This window comes from Enoplosus armatus, chromosome 16 (assembly GCF_043641665.1).
Source record: "Enoplosus armatus isolate fEnoArm2 chromosome 16, fEnoArm2.hap1, whole genome shotgun sequence".
Lineage (NCBI taxonomy): Eukaryota > Metazoa > Chordata > Actinopteri > Centrarchiformes > Enoplosidae > Enoplosus > Enoplosus armatus.
Window position 1 is genome coordinate 420,818 of NC_092195.1, and position 22,220 is coordinate 443,037.

At 39.9% G+C, this 22,220-nt stretch overlaps 1 protein-coding gene across 1 annotated transcript; it reads right to left on the bottom strand.

The window, feature by feature from the left end:
• Positions 1–4,439: 4,439 nt before the first annotated feature.
• Positions 4,440–21,459, bottom strand: sacm1la (SAC1 like phosphatidylinositide phosphatase a). The gene is made up of 20 exons (XM_070921650.1): positions 21,421–21,459; positions 16,722–16,819; positions 15,285–15,359; positions 15,053–15,180; positions 13,305–13,454; positions 12,319–12,378; positions 12,176–12,209; positions 11,956–12,057; positions 11,595–11,680; positions 11,348–11,434; positions 11,201–11,269; positions 11,027–11,106; positions 10,463–10,561; positions 10,240–10,378; positions 6,765–6,834; positions 6,585–6,657; positions 6,386–6,479; positions 5,705–5,797; positions 5,547–5,604; positions 4,440–4,691 (listed from the first exon to the last, which is right to left on the bottom strand). Exons 1-20 carry the CDS (start codon positions 21,447–21,449, stop codon positions 4,555–4,557), a joined length of 1,761 nt encoding a protein of 586 aa, XP_070777751.1. The 5' UTR covers positions 21,450–21,459; the 3' UTR covers positions 4,440–4,554.
• Between the last annotated feature and the right edge of the window lie 761 nt (positions 21,460–22,220).

Below are 22,220 nucleotides of genomic sequence, written 5' to 3' on the forward strand. Positions count from 1 at the left end.
CACCCCAGCAATAAATCGTACCTTTGTTAGTTATAATTTTTGTTGAAACTGTTTCCGAGAGGTGTTGATTTGACTGTGTGATCACACTTGACCTCAGTGATAGTTACGCCCCTGGTTGTTGGTTCGATGGTGTACATACATTAAGTTATGTGAAATGTAAAAAAAGCCAAAAGAGCAATGGTGCCATAATGGCTATCTGTGTGTGTGACTGCAGAGGAGAAACGCAAGATTATTTACATGCCCCACCAGAAACCTAACTGATTCTGGATCCCACTACGTCAGACAGACATTAAAACACCAACATCACTTGCAAACTTAACAACACAGTAACACAGATTGTAAACTTGGAACTCAAAATATGTATTTGTGTGCAATACACTTTGCCCCAATTTCTTGATTATCCTAAGTACAAATTGCACGCAGATGTCGGGAGCGTTTCATTTTGTAAGCTTGAATAACTTTTTATTTATTTTAAATGAAGAATGAAGTTCCCCCATTTCTAAAACCTCCAAATTCACAGAAAAAGAAAAAGAGCATGACCTTAGTGTACTCAAATGAATACAATGTGTTGTCGTAGTACAGTGAAGTCTGTAAGTCATGTTATAACACACACACACATCTCACAATAAACCATAGTTGAGCAGGATTTTATGTCACAGTAAAATGTTATTTGCTCCATTATTATGTTTATAAGCAAAACATATGCAAAAACCACAGAAGAGATATAACAGACTGTATACTTGTGGAACCCTCAGGTTACTTTAACCCTGCAACTGTACATGGAAAGAAAATATTTGATCTACTTTTGTTAATATAATGATATTAGGGTACAAAACATACTTCAAATAAAGGTGCTGCTGACTGACTGTCACTGCTTGTCCAGATAAAAACAACACTTCCATCCACAAATGACATCTGTAAATACAAGTCCTATTTGGAAATGTACACGCATTACAAGGATATGTCCATGAGACAGATTTCACCGACATTACACAAATTACATATGAGGGTGAATTTGCGTATTCATGGGAGTTTGTCGCACAAAATTACGTAGTTCAGATCAAGATTAGTACAGTTGGATAACTGCTTAACTAAATTAACAATAGTTTGAAACTCAATTACTCACCCAATGGCTTTTACTACTTATTTGCATGATCTGATACATTAGATGTTTGCAGGAATGAAAAACACATCATCGAAAAGCTAACGCCACACAGCTTGTATGTGAAACCATAGCACAGACGAAAAAGCATGTTGCCCATATTCCTCTAAAATTGTAGTACATTTTAAAAATCAACATCAGAGGAGGTTTCAAAGCCCACTTGGATCTTTACTGATTATAAGAGAGGTTCAAGTGTCCATGTCCTCTCCACTGAGGGGCAGCAGGTGTGTAAGGCAATGATCCATGAGTGGATCTGGACTAATTCTCTTCAAGACGTCTGTGAGCAAAGCAGGAAAACGTGAATGAACGAACAGGTGCACGGCACATAATGGACGCCAAGAGCCTCTGTGGTTACTAATACGTTTTTATATCCTTTTATTTTTAGATCCAAGATCCCAATTTAATTACTGTAAATAATCAAGATACAGTAACACACTATGTTTGGTGGTGCTTCTATAACTTTTTTTTTTAACATGTTTTGGAGCATTTTTGCCTTTATTCGACAGTTGACGTTCGACAACTCAACATAATGAGACATTGAAGCCCCAGTGGCCACCAAACTCCGTCTGATATCTCGAGATAACGCGAGAATCAAAGCCACAATGTGTACAATTTGAAACGTTCTAACTCTGTCTTGCCCCAAACAAAAATGCTGCAGCTGCCATGGATCAACCCATGGGACACTGAGATGAAGAGACATAAAAGCTACACAGACAATTCCGGTCAAAATTTCTGTTCGACAAGCAAATTAGCCTGGTTCCAGGCCTCTGAACAAATCTAATCGGAGATGTGAGCGATTATTCAGAGATTTAAACAGATCAGGTGTTGTGCTCACTGACAGCTGTTTTCCCCCGGATAGAGAAACATTCAAATAACCAGAGCTTTATAGGCGGAATTAAGAATGGGGATGATGTCTTCCTACATGGGTAGCTAGCTACCTAGCAAAATCCATCAAAAATAGTGGCTGAAATAGTGGCACAAATATTGCAACAAGCTTGACTGAGATGTATGCAGCTGTACAGTCTATTTAAAGAAATTAAATTGACTTATTTCTCCGATTGTCGTGAAAAATGTTCAGTTATCTGCTCTTAGCTGCCACTACCGCTGCTTCTTTGCCCACTGAAAATGACGTAGACCAGACTGCTACCGATTGGGGAAAAAAAATGGAAATTGGTAACACGAATGTGATATCAGGCTTATAAGGCTACAAATAAAATTATCTTAGGATAAAAGGCATTAAAAAAATAGGTGAACCATTTGTTATAGTTGTTGTCAAGATAATGAGATACGATTAAATCATTAACCACAGATAAATTAGCACACAGTAATTTGGTATCTCGAGAAAAAAGACAATGAAGTTATCGAAAAGTAACAGTATGTTGACAGAGATAGAAATAGAAGCATGTTGTGCGCTCAGGATATCGTGGTAAAAAAAAAAAAAAAAAAAAAGGTCCAGGCAATATAATTTTGAGTCGCCAAAGCTGTGTTAGTAGTTTCTAGGAGCAGTTCCAAATGCAATTTAAAAAGAGTTATGTCTGTGAGGTGACTTAGGATACGTCATCCACACATGTCGACACTGTTCTGGCTAATTTTTCTGTTGCCATTTTTTCCATGTAGCCAAGTCGCTAACTAGAGATGTAGGAAGAGGACCTCCTCATTCTTAATCCTCCCTAGAAAGGTCTAAATTGGTCAATAGTTTCTCCACTGGTTTTAACAAAAAAAAAAAAAAAAACGTAAATACACCACCAGACCTATTTCAATCGCTGAACAAATTGAAGACTTCGGCTGAGAAAAAAAAAACAAAAAAAACAATAGCAACACGCAATACAAATAGACAAATTGTTGACAGTTGTATGCAGGCAGCACATTTCATCGTTCTCCAAAAGTGCGAAAATCATCGAAGATACTCTTCCAAGTTAGCTTAATAGGGAGACATACTGTTTACTCCAGTTACATACGGATTAGCCAGATATTTATATTTCATACACAAGTTTGTAAGGCTTGTTACATTCAAAACTCAACAGGTGCATACTGTGTAGAGTGCTTCTTTATCAGTTAGCTACATCAGGTGTTTCAATATGTGCATGTTTAAGTGCCACATCTTTGAGTGTGACTGTTTAGGGTTAATTGACATTAATAAATCCTCTGTTGCGGATGAATATAATTACATTGAGTATCTTAAAAGCTGCACGAGTCAATATTTTTATATTAATAGTGGATCAAATGACTATGTGAAAGGGGCCATTTGTAGTGACAAACCCACAGAGAATTATCACCTACTCTGAAGCACTACAGAGCTTTTTAAGCTTCTTTCAGCTCACGGTTTTGTGGCTCTTATAAAACTCATTTCCAGCAGCAGGCAGCTGTTTGCAATGAAAACGCTCCGATAACTTGAACAGTACCTGCCGAACACCAAACGGACAACGTTAGTGACTGTTTGCCAACACGTTCGCCACAACTTACTGCCGCTTTAAAGCCTCTTTACACCCATAGTCCACTCACACAGGAGTTTTAACTTGTGTTGTTTAGTTTAGACTTAGTTAGTCCTCTACTCAGGACTGTGTACATGTACAAACTCAACTTGACCCTCACTCTTCTGTTCTGTTTTCGTTGTACCTGTAGCAGGTCTAGTGCATCTTACAACATTTATAATTTTAATTAGTATGTAGAATTTGATGACATCACGTAATTTCAGACTGGCACCTGACTGAGTAACTGAAAACACCTGTGTGGGTGTGCAGGGGCTTTAACTAAGAGGTGTGTAATAAAACACAATAGAAAAATGCTAGCTATAACATTTTTCTGAGAAAGAAATAATTGTTCTTTCATTTATAAGAATGGTAAACAAATAAGAAAATATGCCGTAGAGGTGCTGTGAGCCATTGTATTGTTTTGTGGAAACTAAAGAATACTGAAACATCACAGACCCTCGGTATAACTGACAACATAACTCCAACAAAACCAACAAACAAGCAAAACCAACCTAAAGATACAGTATGAGGAATGTAGGGAATTAAATGTAAACCATGTGAAGGAGTGTGTGTCTTAAGAAGGATTGGAAAATATGTTGCGGGACAAGTTGCAGAAAAATGGTTTTGGATAATAAAGTCCAGTAGTATGGAGGCAGCAGATCAGGCTAGAGTCCAGACCTGGGGTAGAAGATGGTGAAGATGACAAGGTATATGAGCCTGCTGGGCCCAGTATCTCTTCACGAACACAAACACCCACACACACACACCCACCCACACACCCACAAACACACACACAAACACACACACAAACACACACACAAACACACAAACACACACACAAACACACACACAAACACACACACAAACACACACACACACACACACACACACACACACACACACACACACACACACACACACTCAGTCCATCTTCTCCTTGTGAACCAGTTTGGGGGCATCCACAAAGTCTTGGCCATTAAACAGGATGATAGTGGCTGTAATCGCACTAGCGGCCCCCCAGAACATCACGTAGGCCAGGGTCTCTGTCCATGTGTCGCCTGGAAGACAAATAGCAGTAATTTATGTTGGTTTTCAAAACCCACAGTAAGTACCCGTCATCTGAAGCTCTTCAGCTAAAGGCCTGTCGACACAGGCACAAGTGTTTCAGCCGCAGTTTTCAGTCGTTCAATCTCACACACGTCTGACAGAACGGATTCACTTCCATTTTAAATCAGTATAGCTAGCTACACAGGCAGCGTTAACACCTTGCGTTTCACTCGCACTATACACATGTAGCAAGCCGAAGCATGTTTTCCTGCTTTGGTCTAAAGCATATGTCTTCAGCTTTGGATAGAAATTCAACAGATGTCCACTCAATAAGCAGTTTGTAGACCAAATTTTATTGAACAATAACAACACTAACAAAGCTAAACTTACTCTGTGGCTCTGGCACAGAAATTAATTTAGAGGCTACTGGTCAGGGGTGTGGAGGTGTGAAAGTAGGCAGGGATTACACTTCTCCTTCCTGCCTAACTACCTGTGTTAGGCTGCATTCAGACCATATCCGGCATTGCGGCAATCATCGTGTGGTTGTGTGGCAGTTGAGCTGTTTTTTTGTTTTTTTTCGGCCACTGCCGCAGCCTAAACTGACTACCCACACACCCACTCTTCTGGTGCACAAATGAGCGCAACACCATGAATGCCTTCGAGGAGAGGCTACGTGCCATTACTACCATTTGTATCATTCAGAAATAGCTGTAGCTAATAGCAAAGCCACCAACACCATTAAGACCTATTCAATCACAAATATGAATTTCCTGTAGCTTTAAATGAACTGTTCACAGAATGAGATTTCAGCAGTTCTGCTTGAACCATAGATGATATGAGTGTAGTCTGAGCAGAGACAAACTTACCAGCCATGAGAAGACAGACGATGCACATGGAAAATGCCACCAGCATAATGATGGGCAGCTGCAAAAAGAGCAGGATTCAAAGGATTAGACTTAAACGGTCACATTCACTGCTGCTGCTGCTGCTGATAACAGGAAAATGTTGTACTCATGTGCTGTACCGTGAGGAACTTCCAGTCCTTCTGCACTCGAAGAGGAGTGGGTCCATCTGACTCATCGACAGCAAAGTTACCCAGAAACAGGTCAATGGAATCCTGAAACCAACATGTTTAACCACATGTTAAACATGAAAGGTTAAAGGGCGAAAGCTTGCTATACGATGGCTTGGAGCTTATAGCGCGGCATAAGCAGGAGACAGAGATGCACAGAAGTATTATGTGGAATTTTTTGCTCGTCTTAATTTCCAAGAGACTACAATGCAACTTGAACAACAAGATATTCTACTATAGAAAAGGTGTATAGTTTTCAAATCATTATGTGCCTGTCCACATGTGGACATAAGTGTCCTTGTGCAAGACACTGAACCCCAACTTGCTTCCAAAGGTTGGCCAGCACCCAGTGTGATAGCTTGCTGCCATCTGTGTGTGAGTGTGTACGTGAATGAGTGGCAAAAACCTTGTGAAGCGCTTTGGACAAAAGTAGCTATTTACCATTTATTAAATCTGTTGATGTAAGATGCTTGTCACTGCCAGATTCAAGGAAGCTTTGTGTCTAATTTAGTCTGAGTTCTCTACACAGTCTGTGACTGGGCATTAAGACTGAAACAGTGGATTTTACTGTGACTGTACTCATTATGTCAGTGATGATGTATCTACAACAAAATCATGTCATCGACATCATACCTGTCTGAATCCATCAGAGAAGTTGTTTTTGTAGTAGCGGATCATAGAGTTCCAGCCATCCATCAGCAGCCCCCACCTGGTCCTCTTCCCCGTTCTGATGGAGAAATGAACCATGATTAAACAACAACAACCCTGATAAAAGCCCCAGAAGACAAGACACATATTAGTCAACTGGTGTGTGGTTGTTACAGTACTGTACCTTGTGAAGTCTGTTTTCAAGGCTCCAGTCCCTGCATACTGTACAGCACATGCATTGGCATTGTCAGCCCATGCTGGTTAGAGATCACACACACAGATAACAGTGAGGGCACACTCAGAGGCTACAGTTTCTACTAATGACACAACACGTGCTAAAAGTCGAGCATGCACAAGACATTACCATTCTTGTAGATCTTTTCAAACTCAGCCTGCTCTTCAATCCGCTGACCCACATTCAGAACCCCCATCCTCTGTGGACACACAGGCACCATACATATACTGATTAATTTGTTTGTGTCTCAAAAATATAAGACCAAATCCATGACAAAAATGCGATTTACACCCGTTGGCTGAAAACTTGAACTGAAAAGGGATACACCACCCAAAATTGGCACAATCCACCTATTTGCTAATATCCATTTGTTTGGTATCTTTGAAACAATACGATTTTTGCCAAAATATGGTCAAAATGTTAAGGTTATCAGCTTATCAGGAAACAGTAGCATGACAAATCAATCACAACTACTTCACATACGTAATATGGCAGAATATATTTTCCAGTATGTCTACTGTAAATGTGTCTGTTAGAATGACCTTTGGAGCGGTCAAGACCATAGCAGGAGATGAACCGAACCCCAACTGTGGGTATTTATTTACGACTGCATATTAGGGCGGGACGGTACGGCCTAAAATTTATGTCACGGTATAATTTGAAGCACAGACGGTAAAGGTATATATCACGGTAGGGGTGATATATATAACACCAATGCCCTCTACAAGAAGGGCCAGAGCCGTCTCTATTTTCTGAGGCAGCTGAGGTCCTTCAACATCTGCCGGACTATGCTGAGGATGTTCTATGAGTCTGTGGTGACCAGTGCCATCCTCTATGCTGTTGCATGCTGGGGCAGCAGGCTGAGGGTGGCGGACTCCAGACTAAACAAACTGATCCGCAAGGCCAGAGACGTTGTTGGGGTGGAGCTGGACTCTCTGATGGTGGTGGCAGAGAGGCGGATGCTGTCCATGCTACGGGTCATCTTGGACAATGTCTCACATCCCCTCCATGATGTACTGGTCAGACACAAGAGCACCTTCAGTGGGAGTCTCGTTCCTCCCAAATGTACAACAGAGCGCCACAGGAAATCATTCCTGCCTGTGGCCATCAAACTGCTCAACTCCTCCCTCTGAGTGACCTCCTCATTATTTATTCTTTAAATGTCAGTGCAATACATGCATATATGTATATACATATGTATTTAATATATACATATACACATACACACACACACACTATATTGCCAAAAGTATTGGCTCACCTGCCTTGACTCGCATATGAACTTAAGTGACATCCCATTCTTAATCCATAGGGTTTAATATGACGTCGGTCCACCCTTTGCAGCTATAACAGCTTCAACTCTTCTGGGTAGGCTTTCCACAAGGTTTAGGAGTGTGTTTATGGGAATTTTTGACCATTCTTCCAGAAGCACATTTGTGAGGTCACACACTGATGTTGGACGAGAAGGCCTGGCTCTCAGTCTCCGCTCTAATTCATCCCAAAGGTGTTCTATCGGGTTGAGGTCAGGACTCTATGCAGGCCAGTCAAGTTCATCCACACCAAACTCTCTCATCCATGTCTTTATGGACCTTGCTTTGTGCACTGGTGCACAGTCATGTGAAACAGGAAGGGGCCATCCCCAAACTGTTCCCACAAAGTTGGGAGCATGGAATTGTCCAAAATCTCTTGGTATGCTGAAGCATTCAGAGTTCCTTTCACTGGAACTAAGGGGCCAAGCCCAGCTCCTGAAAAACAACCCCACACCATAATCCCCCCTCCACCAAACTTTACACTTGGCACAATGCAGTCAGACAAGTACCGTTCTCCTGGCAACCGCCAAACCCAGACTCGTCCATCAGATCGCCAGATGGTGAAACGCGATTCATCACTCCAGAGAACGCGTCTTCACTGCTCTAGAGTCCAGGGGTGGCGTGCTTTACACCACTGCATCCGACGCTTTGCATTGCACTTGGTGATGTATGGCTTGGATGCAGCTGCTCGGCCATGGAAACCCATTCCATGAAGCTCTCTACACACTGTTCTTGAGCTAATCTGAAGGCCACATGAAGTTTGGAGGTCTGTAGCGATTGACTCTGCAGAAAGTTGGCGACCTCTGCGCACTATGCGCCTCAGCATCTGCTGACCCCGCTCTGTCATTTTACGTGGCCTACCACTTCGTGGCTGAGTTGCTGTCGTTCCCAATCGCTTCCACCTTGTTATAATACCACTGACAGTTGACTGTGGAATATTTAGGAGCGAGGAAATTTCACGACTGGACTTGTTGCACAGGTGGCATCCTATCACAGTACCACGCTGGAATTCACTGAGCTCCTGAGAGCGACCCATTCTTTCACAAATGTTTGTAGAAACAGTCTGCATGCCTTGGTGCATGATTTTATACACCTGTGGCCATGGAAGTGATTGGAACACCTGATTTCAATTATTTGGATGGGTGAGTGAATACTTTTGGCAATATAGTGTATATATATACACATACATATACATTGTTATTGTATATATTTTTTACTTTTATTTTTCACTTAAATATTGTAAATGTGTATTTTTTGTTTTATTTCTTGTTTTTTATATCTTATTTTTGTACATACTTTTATTTCTAAATTTATGCTACTTTCTACTCTTGAATGGGAGCACCGGTATAATTTCCCCCCCGGGATCAATAAAGTATTTCTGATTCTGATCCTGTTTCAGGTTAAAAACAACAATGAAATTGCTCTTTGCAAACAGAAATTATGTACGTGTTTATTTGCATATAGAGCAGGGAAGTGAGATCTGATTACAAGTGGTCACTCGAGAGGCATTTGGAGGCGCATGTTAATGCAAGGTGTGCACATACGTCCTGGGAGCTGTCCACTTTAATTCAGAAATAAGACTTTTTTTAAAAACAAGTTTTAACATCTTCTAGATGGAGTCTGATGAGGTATATGAGATATTTCTCTATAAGGAACCACCCCATACATAAATCTGATATGACAAATATATAGTGTATACGTCTATGTTTATCTCATGCATATATCAATCAATTTATTTACTTATCTATATGCTTACAGATGTGATATACACTCAAATCACTCATTTAGCAGCTTTTTTCTTTGCTTTAAGTTTTCAGGTTTTAAACTTTTAGTTTTTAATGTTTAATGACTGTCAATCCATCCATGAAGAAAAGATCTTGAGTTGACATTGTTTTGTCAAACTACCATTTGCAAGGTCGAGAATGAACATTTAATACAAATCATAATAGCTAGTGAGCTCGCATATCAATAGATCCATCTAAATGACAACTAAACAAACTCCATCCACTGATGGATATGACTGAAAGCTCTAGAGAGAGAACTGAGTGGACTTTAGTTGGGATTGTTTTATCAAAAAATTGGATTGACACCGACTACTGTGTGACACATATGCATATTATGTACAGCATTAAGATGAACGCTGAATTGGGAAAAGTGATAACATTAGCAGTCTGAAGCACACTAGCAGCAACTAAGGGCTGTAATTGCCATTAAACTCTACATTGTGAAATAATTGTATGATTATTTTGCAATTCTTCGAGGCTTAAGCAGTAGTGGGGTTAAAAAAAAAATACCTGAAGCTGAGACTGTAGGGAGCGTCGGGCCAGCAGGCTCTGGATGACGTTGGTCCTGTCCAGGCAGTCCATGCAGTTGCTGCGGAAGACTCCTTTCTGCTGGGCCACCGTCTTCCCCTCTGAGTTCACCATGAAGTAACTACACACAGGCAAAAAAAGGTCTGAATATTCTTTCACAGTACACAATTAGATATCAACCCAGAGCAGCTGCTGGTTAAGTTACCCATATTCATCTTGTGTCTCAGCAACAGCATCCACTAAGATCTGGAGACGGTCCCATCTCATGTGGCTGCACTCTTTGTGGAAGTCAAAGGCTATGTAACTGAGGACATAGGAGACAATGTCGCTATGGTTAGATTAGGAGGAGATTAGGAGGAGACTTTTTTTTAAAAATGTTTTCTATTATTCGTCGTTAAAGAGGTGGCAGAAATAAACATAGTCATTACAGTTCTCAAGGAGAGCTAAATGGAAAGTGAAAATGTCTACCAAACACTGAACACTAACACACTCAGTGTGTTTATATGAACTTAAGTAACAGGGTTACAAGGAAAGATAGTTACACGAAGCGATGCATTCTTGTATACAAAATAACTCTATCCAAAGTCCAACTGAAACTAAAACTAACACAAAATGGCCTCTAAAAGTCTAAATAAGTCTATCTCTACTGCTGAAGGCTATTTGTTAAATCTATACACATTCGTGCTGTGAGTAAAACCTCCACCACCTCCATAAGTGACTGCGTACTCAGTGAGCATAAAAACTAGAGAAAGCTTTGAGTGACACTTACTTGAGCATACCATTGTTCATGCCAGACACCATCTTGGCAAAGGCCTGTTCTAGTGGCTTCTCTGAGCCCTTCTGATTCACCTGAAAAACGAGTAAACACAAATTAGCCTTTGCTTACATTTGCTTTTCAACAAATGCTGACAAAAAACTTGAAAGAAAAAAAAGGGGTCCTCACCAGGTTCAGAATAGTTTGCTTCCCATAGATGAGGAGCTGAGAGTCGAAATGCCTCTGGAAACCATCCATCTGTACAAATTTTTCAAGTGGTCAGATTTTCACACTTATTACTATTTTAAAAAAGCCCACAGAAACGCCTGCTCTTACGTGATTGGTGGTTTTGCTGATTATAGGTTTAGGCTTGTATTTGAGGTTGGGCCTCTGACTCCAGTAAAAGGGCATGGAGCCCCGTGTCTGGGGATGAAAAAAATAGTTTGTCTTGAAAAGTAATTTCTGAAGTCTTGCACTTCTCAAACTTAAATGCTTTAACATCTGAACTAAAAGTGACACAGAAAGATGTAGAAAAAGCCAGATTCACAATTCAAATGGCCTTTAAATTGACCCTCATACTTACCTCTACAAATGAAGCCTTTGCTCCTTCATACAAAACTATCTGCTCAGTCTCCACAAAGTTAGCAGCATGGCCTTCAGAGTCAATGCCTGCGGAGACAGCAGAACAGAAAACATCCATGAGCAGTCAGTAGTGTCCGTAGTCCTGTCAGTAGCGAGGTAGACAATGTTACCTTCTGTTACTGTTGATTGGAGCAAGAGAAGCTGATCTAGGCTCACATACTACAAGGCACTGGAGACTACAACTACTATAAGCTCCTTTGCTCTCCACTAGTCAAGACGTAACTCCACACTTGTTGGTGCAGTTCAACAAAGACGATGCTTCAGTGTCACACTGCAGGGTTTGTTTGTTTTGTTTTTTTTACCTCGAACGTAGTATCTGACGCCAGCCCGGAAGCAGCTTCTCCTGGATATGAGGATCCACTCAAAGATCTTTCCGTTTATACGACATGGTTTCATGACGATGACTGGACCAAGAGGGTCAAGGAAAGGCATTTGCTTGGGAAAGTATCTTAAGGACAAGGTAAGATGCTCTATGCTCCACTAATACATTTGAAAATATAAGACATTGAGTCAAAAGGATACATCCATGGACAACAGGAAGTGCAAACCTATGAAGCTATGGAAAAATAGTGACACTTTTTCTAATTAAATAAAATAGGCGCAAAAACATTCACAAGAATGACTGAAAAACAAATGGGCCACGGGTCAACAATCATATGCATTACCTCTGGCTGCGCAGCCAGTTCTCTCAGGAGGTTCCCATTCCACACAAACCTCTGATCTGCCTGAAAATCCCAAACAACATGATTCACAGATTAAGTCATCAACACATTATTCACAAGTCACAGAAGCAAAAGCATATGGCAACACTTTATAATAATGATCATTTTTAAGTCATTAGCTAAGTAGCTATGGTTGTTATACACAAATAATTTATAGATAGAGCGTGTTGGGGGTTTGATCCCCGGCTGCCCCCGTCATGTCGAAGTGTCCTTGAACAAGACACTGAACCCTAAATTGCTCCAGATGGAGAGCAGCACCTTGCAAGGCAGCTCGGTCGCCATTGGTGGTGTGAATGTGTGAGTGAATGGGTGAATGTGACTTAACCGTAAGGCGCTTTGAGAACCGTGAAGGTTGAAAGGCTCTATATAAGTGAAAAATTATGTTTAAAAAAAAATGTGAAAAATGTTAACAGTAATTTTGGCAAGTTAATGCACTGTCACAGATTTATAATTAAAAAAATCTACATAGAAACTATGATCCTTCTGATTCACACTCCAATCCAGAAAGGTGGAGTCTTCTGTAGAAGCCGTCGTTTGTACAGAGTCGATGTGATTGGCCAGTTACGTGCTAGCTAACCCTGATTGGTTGTTTGATTCAGTACAATACTTTTTGTTACAATACAATACAATTCAACAGCAGCCTCCAAAATGATCATTCAGTTGATTCAACACCTCTCTAACACAGATTAAAAAAAACGGAACATTATAACTGTCATGAAGGCAGGATTTATTGCAGGACTGTTGTATTAGACTGCATTCGTTTTAGCTGGGTGGGGTAGCAGGACGGTGTATGTGGGCTTGAGTCAATATAAACTACAGTGTGTGTGTTTAATTCAGGGTCTAATTGGTATTTCTGACCAAAAACACTTGAATGCACAAGTGTTTGACTTATTTACAATAACTACATGAATATAGTGTGGACTTCTCACCCTCTCCAGCAGACTCATCTCCTGGAAGTCAGGGCTGGTGTTGGCCAGCCGCTGCAGAGTGTGTGTCAGGTCATAGTCAGTGCAGAAGTAGAAGCCGTCTGTAGTCAGCACATTGTTAATCATGGTCAGGAACGTCTTGTTCTCCTGAGACTAGGAGAGGAAAGAAAACTGCCTTTTAATTTTCAAGAAAAAACAGAGAGCAGGGAACTGCATACTCATATGTCGTACTGGTACTGTATATGTTAAGGATGCACCCATCCAAGTACCAAGTGTACCAATCTGATACCATCTCTCTTTTAACCGCAGATTTTAAATGTGGTAATAATATACAGTACCAGTCTTTGCTAGGTAACATGAATCCTAGCATTGCTGTGGCACAATAAACTGATAACTTACTAGTAAAATAATAGAGTTTAAAGATTTGGATGTACCTGCTGTACCACCAGCAGGGCTTAAAATGTGCAAGCACTGAGGGTGCTGTTGGAAGGAAGGTCATGAGGTCGTAAAATCATAATGCTTTATAGCCTAGGGCTAAAAGGCATAAAAGCCACTGCAATGTGTTTAAAAGATACAGATTTAAGCTTTGTGCATCTCTGCTGGGCTAATAGGATTTGTCTGCTAAGCCAGTTAGCACAGAGAGTGAAGCCTGAGGTTACACCTCCACCCTTTCACTGTTCACTCACTAGATCAGCTCTAGTTTGACCAGTGACTATACTTCCAGACTAGTTTGTACTTGTTACAAATTATTTGTAGAAAAACAGAAGTGTTATCTGCTTGATAAAAGCTGCACACTCTAATCTATTACAACCAACAGTCTATTGTTTGCCCATTGCCATTTCTACACTGCATCATATGTTTTCCCATGAACTACATAGCTCTTTCTATTAATATACAAAGAATAGAAGCAGCAGCAGATTAATAATGCACTGCCTGCTTTACTGAAATTAGATAGCACAGTGTGATTCCAGACTGCAAAGAATGACTGATCCTGAAACATGAGGTCTCACCCAGAGAGACTGTCAACACACCCATACAAGTTGTCTTAATTTCCAAACCATTCCACAGAAAGAGTGTGATAGTATACTGGACTATCTAACAGTAACCATCGGACAGCCAAAATCAGAAATCCTAAGGAAATGGATTGAGGACATAGGAGAGCAAAAGAAGAAAAAAATCCAAATGTTGGGACATCCAGCTGTCTCAGGGCAGAGTTAGGGTTAGTAGTTCACACAATTTTATAATTTGAACTTGAAGAATCCCTGTTATAATTTAGTTCCTTGGTGGTGATAATTGTTTGAGGTAAATTGGCCCAAGAATGGAATTGCATATACTCTTACTACTTACGGACGGTTTGGTGAGTTCTTACCAAATAAGATTGTAAATATTTTATGTTGCAGAGAAATATCAAATATTTGAAGCCAAGTTTTTGGGGGTTTTAAGGTAAAAGAACATGCCAACATCTCACCTAGAGTTAGAAGAAAATAACGTCAGTTTAATTCGATTGTGTCCAGTACAGCGATAGGTCCAGAAAGAGTCCAGACTAAAAGCATGGGAAAACTGCTAGCCAAGTAAGCAGTAACTAAGACAGCTCTGGAATTGTTCAAAGGTATGTTTTTTTTCCACCTCTGAAAGGGCCAGGACATTGAAAGTCACTTTTGAAAAGACATTGACTTGAGGTTGTAATCAAACAGTTCTTATGTGGAAAATAATTCCTATCAGCAAACACATCACCACTAACATTGACTGACCTGGATCTCTGAGAGATGCAGCACTGTCTTCTTATAAGAGATCACGTCAAAATCTACAGCCTTCCACACAGCGTGGCCCAGGAGGCTGCCCACATTCCTCTTCCTGGTGATGACGATCAGGTACATACCTGTGTGGTGTAAGTGGTCAGTCACAGCTGTTTTATTGTACAGGCTTCAAAGACATGCTTAATAGAGCACTGACAACACAATGCTGTATCACCGTAGTACCTACCTGCTACCAGGCGAATGGTTCCCATAATGCCACATATAGGCCTGGTGACTGCTGAGGGAGGAACATCTTTTTTACCTGTGAAAGCACCACAATGGTTAAAACATGTGATGCTTTATAAAATGAGTAGCACTTTCTATTTGATCTGGATGTCCTGCGATGGGCTTCAACTATTAAATGTAAAGCAGATTGACAACACAATGATTAACTGATTATGCGTTTGTGTTTAAAAAGAGGTATGAAAATGAATTTGTTAAACCTATCATCAAGCTTCATTATAACAAAATTGCATGTCAAAGATCTGCTGAAAGATCAGGTCTTAAACAAATAACTATTGAAGAATTACCAGCAGCACTAATCATGTTCCACAAAGATAGGAAAAGGAGGAAGCATATGACTGTATGATGACAGGGTGTTGTAGAGGTTAATGTGGAAATCTCCTAAAAGCACCTGGAGAAAGCTTAGGTGGGACAGTAGCCCTAAAATAGGCATGTGTAGACATTGATGTTTCGCACATATTCTTCACAGAGTCCAATTCTGTTGATGATCAATCTACAAACAACAGCTTTGTTTGGTTTTACAATATCAGTGCCCCTTTTGACAGTGCTAAGGCTCAGAATGTCTCACCAATATGGTTCTTATAACCCTGGAGTACTGACACTCTCCAGTCCATTTGAACAGATATATACTGTGTGTTGAAAACCTGTGGTCATACAGGCAAAAAAATCTTGTCCTAGATTTTTAGATTTTTCTGATTGTGTTGCAGGAATGACATATTTTTGTAGGCCAACCAGGAAGTTAGCATCGCCCTGGTTCCCTTGACAAAAAGCCAATGGGATTGTTCCATGGGATTCTGGATTATTGCAGAAAATAAGCTCTGTGGCAAAACAAAAGTTTATGATTCTTACACGTTTTGTTCAGCAAGTTAATCTTCACTAATGAACACCACTTTTATGATTTTTGAAACGTAAATGGAATCGCCAGAAGTAAAAAGCTAACGTTAGGCTATAAAGGAACTACACCACGGTCGCGTTACTTCACCTCACCACCACTGAGCTTAACTTTTAAGAGAATATAGATAGATATAGATATATAGACAGATAGATTTAGAGTGTAAACACAACGAGGCTGTAATGGCGGACTAGTGAGTAGATGACTTTCTGTGTTGGGCATGAAGACGTTAATGTCCCTGACAACCTCTGTCGTCTCATTTAGCCACTTGTTAGCAACCACCTTTTTTAAGACACGTTCAAAATTCACGAGTGGGGTATCTACTGATGTATTTTATGTCGTAGAACAAACGTGAAAACCTCTTAGGCTTGTGTTAACCACAGACCTTATTTCAGACATGCATCTATACGTGTCTCAACCAAAGTTTAAACAGTTTTGTCTTTGTAGTGTAATTGATGCACAGTCATAACATTTTCAAACACTGTCTACCTGTAAGGGTCATCTCATTTGAGACCCTGTCGATTGCCAGCACAGCATCAGCCCCTTCATCGCAGGCCTCAATGAAGAACTTCTCTGGGGTTGTGTGCCTGGAAGAGAACAAGGATGACGTTAAGGGTTTTCCATCCAGGGGTAAAATTACAGCTTGGAAATATTTAGTCAGGTTCACCAAACATCCCAATGTTCTACAGATATGGCTTTGGGACGTTATCCTCCAAATTGTGGCCTTTATTTACCTAAAATGCAGATGGAATCCGGCCTTTATTTCTAATTTCCTCTGTCCTTAAAGTATATTTCCTCATTGTTAGAGGTTTCCCTTTTTTCTTATCTGTTTCAAATTGTATTTGCTGTTGATGCCGGTTTCTTTTAATGCAAACACTTTCTTCAGATTTACCTGATGTCTTGATAACTTCACAATAATACAGTAATCAGTACATCAACAGTCATGTCATACTCATCACTCTGATCACACTTTATCCTTTTAAAAGAAATACTTTTCATTCATTAATTATTTCTTCATTCATTCATTCATTATTTCCTGTTGCCTCCACTTTTTTCCACTTTCCAGTACTAAGCTAATATCATAATCTCTCCTTTTCGGGAACAATCCCATAAATCTGATATGACAAATATATAGTGTATATGGCCATGTATGTCTCATGCATATATCAATCAATCAATTTATTTATCTATATGCTTATAGATGTGATACATATAAGTACATATAAGTCACCATCATATCATATACGTCATCAGACTGCATTCAGAAGACTTCAAAACTTGTTTAAAAAAAAAAAAGGTCTGCAGTCAATTCATTGGCGCAGGCTGATGACAACGAATCCTGCAATAACTTTTTTGTATTTGGTCAAGTAAAATGAGGACTCTACCTCTAAGTAGCACTATCATTATGTCAGCGCTTATATGACTCATGTCATACAATGCTTTGTCCCAGTTTAGTGTTCAAAGACAATTGGAGACGGGAGTCAACACAGTATTGGCCAGAAAAAGAGAAAACGTTATTTTCTGTGACAATATTCTGGTTAGTGTGGACTTTACACCTGTGTAGCTAAGATGAACCATATGTTTCCATGGTGCAACCAAATATCGACGCAGCTTTAGTATCAAACTAGTTTCAACTTATCGTCAGTGGGGACCTTGCAACCTAACTTAAGAGAAAACTTAAGTACAGCTGGTGCAACAGGCTGCAGGTAATTCCACCCCTTTTACTGGTTTTTGGTGCTATTACAATACAAGCACCTAATCATCACTTGACTTTCACTGACCATCAGCCATCATGGGACCTCAGATAAACCCTTATCTGAATAGGTCTAAGGAGAGAGGGTGTTGTATGTTGTACACATTGCTTCCATTGTTATGTGGTATATGCCGTTAACAATAGGGCGCCCAAGATGAAACATGTTCTATCTGGAGTGCCCATAATAGCTTGTCGTAACACAGTACACCTACACTAAGCCCATGCAAAGCTATTCAAAGCTATGGGAGCTGTGAACATTAGCCGTGTTTCCACCCAGCAGTCCAGTTCATATCAGTTCAGTTCAGTTCGTTATACATTAAAACAGTTATTTTCACCGAAATTAACACCTGCCAAGCGCCAAATGGGATCAAAATACAACCCAACCACTTGGTGGTGGCAGTGTGAGAACAGAGCCGTGCTGAGATGGCGTGGAGCAACGTACTGAAGGTGGTTTCAAAAAGCCTTTTTGATAAGGAAGGATGCTAACTGAGTGGACAGACCTGGAAGCACAATGTTTTCCATCAAGGTCAAGGAAAAGTGGTTATGAAATGAAGAGGGGTGTATGTTTTTTGGAATATTCAGATGCAGCCTGTATTCCCACTGGCTCTCAAGAAAGTAGTCAAATGGGGCATCTCTGTTGCAAAGTGGTCTGAGGTGTATACCAGCAGACAGTGAAATATTGCTGTCTTCTGTCTGTATTTTTGACAGTATTGAAAATCATACCTTCGGGATCTCTAAATACCCTGGTATACCGTAATAACTTCATACCGCCCAAGCCTAGTGGGGACCTTCTTTTATGTTATCCTCTTGCCCTCTCCTTACATTTCTTGTCTATTTCTACTGCGAAACTACTGAATAAAAAGCAAAAATCCAGAAAAAAAGGTAAAGGTAAAGGTGAGAGAGAGAAAATGAAGGTTATCAAACTTAAGCCTGGTATGGCAGCACCTCTCCTACAAAGCCACTTGATTCAATATGTTAAATGGACCAAAGATCATAGAGCTTGAGTAACATACAGCTTTAAATCCCTGCAGCAGAAAAATGTGACCTCCTGTTTAGCCGCAGTGACGTTTGGAGCTCAGGGTGATGTAGTGAAACACTCAGCTGCTGTGGTGACACAACTGCACAAACACTCTATTGTTGACCTTCCATAATAAAGACCACACTGAACATGTTACACTAACACAAAGTAGAAGTTACTGAGACACTAACTGTTTAAGGACAATGCCCATTTACTACTAGAGCCCGAACGATTTATTGGTCAGCCAATATGAGCCTATCACAGATATATTGGTGTTGCTGTATATGTTGTCCGATTTACAGAATATAGTGCAAAGAAACAGTCAGCTTACTAATGGTTAAAACTACAAACCAGCACAGAAATGACAATTACCAACATAAACCACCGTGTTCTGAATTGACACATTACGAACACAAAAGTAACATTTGCATTTTGGAGCATAAAACAGCAAACTTAACAAACTTCTTCAGAAATACTTTATTGATCCCCAGGGGAAATTGTACAGTACCGGTGCTCCCATTCAAGAGTAGAAAGTAGCATAATTTAGAGCTAAAAGTTTGTACAAAATATAAAAATAAGAAATAGAAAATAAAAAATATACACATTTACAGTATTTAAGTGAAAAATAAAGTAAAAAATATATACAATAACAATGTATATATATATGTGTGTGTGTGTGTGTGTATATATATATATATATATATATATATATATACACATATGTATGTATTGCACTGTTGTGTATGACTATATATGTATTGCACTGAAACATTTAAAGAATAAATAGTGAGGTAGTATATGGCAGGTGAAGTAGGTCCAGATTTCCAGTCTCTTCCTGAGTTACCTAGCTGATGAGATGCTGGAAAGTAAATAAACAATGTCCCCATATTTTGTGACAACTGTCATGTCACTCATGTTTATCATACTTGTTTGCTACATTAGCCAGCTATCTAACCACGTAGCTACTTTCACACCTTGTCAGTTGAGTGGAAGCTAATGTGTGAGCATCTTAGCCCCATTCTGCCTGTACATTATAACATTAATAGGAGTATAAGGGTAAGGTTACATGTCTTCACACCACACTGTTTTGTTCAGGACCCACAGTTTGGTACACCCTTCAAACCGAACAATTCCAGTCGTTGCATTTACAAAATTTTTAATTTTAAAAGTCTGGTTTTCCCACCGGATACGTTGACAGTTTCCCCTGAACGCTTATGGCAGAGGCGCTGTTTATTGCGCAAGTTTTGACAAAGATTTGGATCGTCAGTGAGCTCCTCCAAAATTAAAGTATAGGTAGGCTTCACCTCTAGGACACAGATGATCAAGTTATGTTAACAGTAAAAGTTGTATCAGATAGTCTACATAATACGAAAATAGTTGACAATTACTTTTCTTTCAATTTACTAAACTCAACTATTAAATTATATTTTCTTTAAATTGTATCTCCCAACACAATGGTTTAAATACTGTTTCAAAGCCTTCTCCGCAATGCCAGGATGTAGCAGGTGGAGAAATGCAAAACCCCTTAACATAAACTTATATTGGGGCTTGGATGTGAGCCTTAAAAACTCACAATGTGTAATTTATGTAACTGTGACGGGGATATAACATGAAAACAGTGGTATGATCTTTACAATTCTCAGTTTAAACGTCCAGTGTGGCTGAGAAACACTTTGCATCTTCACCAACTAAAACTGTCAAGATAACAACACTGACAAGACACCGTGCGGCCCAGTGACACAGTACAGATGGCAGGAAAGACTGGTCGGGCTCGGTAGCTCGCACTTTGAATGAGGTGACTTGTTTGAACAAGGGCGTGTCTGGAAAAGTACAGAAACTGTCAACTTTCATTAAAGTTATAACGTTGGACGGCAATAGCTAACGTTAGATAACACCAAATTTCAGTGTTCAGTGGTTCAATGGCAGCTGACTGAAGTTCGTTAGTCATGAGACCTAATCAACACATTTCGTTGTAAAGCAACTGTCACATTGCCACCCCTGAATGGAACTGACCCTGATATAAAATTGACGACAAACCCATAAAGAACCCCTTGCAGCTAGCTAACTTAGGTTAACGCATATAACTTTCTGCCTTGCTGTTCACACTAAACGACAAAATCCCTTATTTGGCGGAATAATACATGGGGCATTTGACAGCCACACGCACCTCCTGCCGAGTCTACACAATGATGCTAAGATATTCTTCATAATGAATGAGTATGGAGCGAAACTTGACTTGCTCTACCAGCCGAGCCTGTTAGCGAACTTCAGCCGCTGTGTCATCTAACCTAACGCTGCTTCTGAACTCCAGCTCCGGTTTTACCTCAGTCATAAGCTTCGCCTCTTTTTCCCTTTTAAAAAACTAGGAAATACAAAGAGGCATTTTAAAAACAATTAACTATATTATATGTACTTACAAATTGTATCTCTCGTAGGCGGTCGCCATCTTCGCTCTGTCTACCTGACCTCAGTGACGACAGCAGTGAGAGTGGGTTCTGTGTGGGTTGCCAGATAGGTGTTGTACAACCGGTATAGGACGTAGTGCTTAAAATGCAACTTTCCCTTCCAACCCAAGAGAACCTGGCACCCATTAAAGGCGTCACGATAGGTGGTACTTGTAGTTCAACTACAGTTCCTGGCGTTTGTACGTGGTAACTTAATTCCAAATATTGGAAATGAGCTATGTTATATATGCCAAATCTTAACTGTAAAAGTCTTAATTAGTATTAAAAACTGAAATAATAGCTGTATTCTTATTCGTACCCAGTAAGCTGTATTATTTGTATTCCTTTTGGACAATTTCTATTAATATGAAGTCATAACATTGATAAGAAATTCACTTAGATGAACATTTGATGAATTCAAACGACACATAGTTTACTTTATTATAACTAAGGACCCTAAAAGGAAAATAAACACATATTGTAAATATACATGACTGTAAGCCATTATGTATTAAAGATATTCCTGAACTTTCCCTTTCTTGAAATGTACATTTCATTCATGGTATTCGCTGTATAATTTGATGTAGTCCAGAGACGATTTAGAAAAGGAGACAGCCCAACTCAGAGTAATTTCCTGTATCAGTGTCACGTGGGTTTCGCCACTGCCCCGCCCCTTTAGCAGACTCGCGGCAGGTTCTGAGTCTATTCACGCCAATGGGAGAAGTGAACGTTTCAGATTATGACCGATTCTTTCGTCCCGTTGTCACCGCTGT

Bases quoted from the DNA above. Each gene is read 5' to 3' on its own strand.
- sacm1la (XM_070921650.1), bottom strand. From the start codon at position 21,449: ATGGCGACCGCCTACGAGAGATACAATTT. The intron at 10,379-10,462 runs GTAACTTAACCA...GCCTGTGTGTAG, and splicing joins GAGACACAAGATGAATATGG to TTACTTCATGGTGAACTCAG. The intron at 6,480-6,584 runs GTACAGTACTGT...TTTCTCCATCAG, and splicing joins TTGAAAACAGACTTCACAAG to AACGGGGAAGAGGACCAGGT.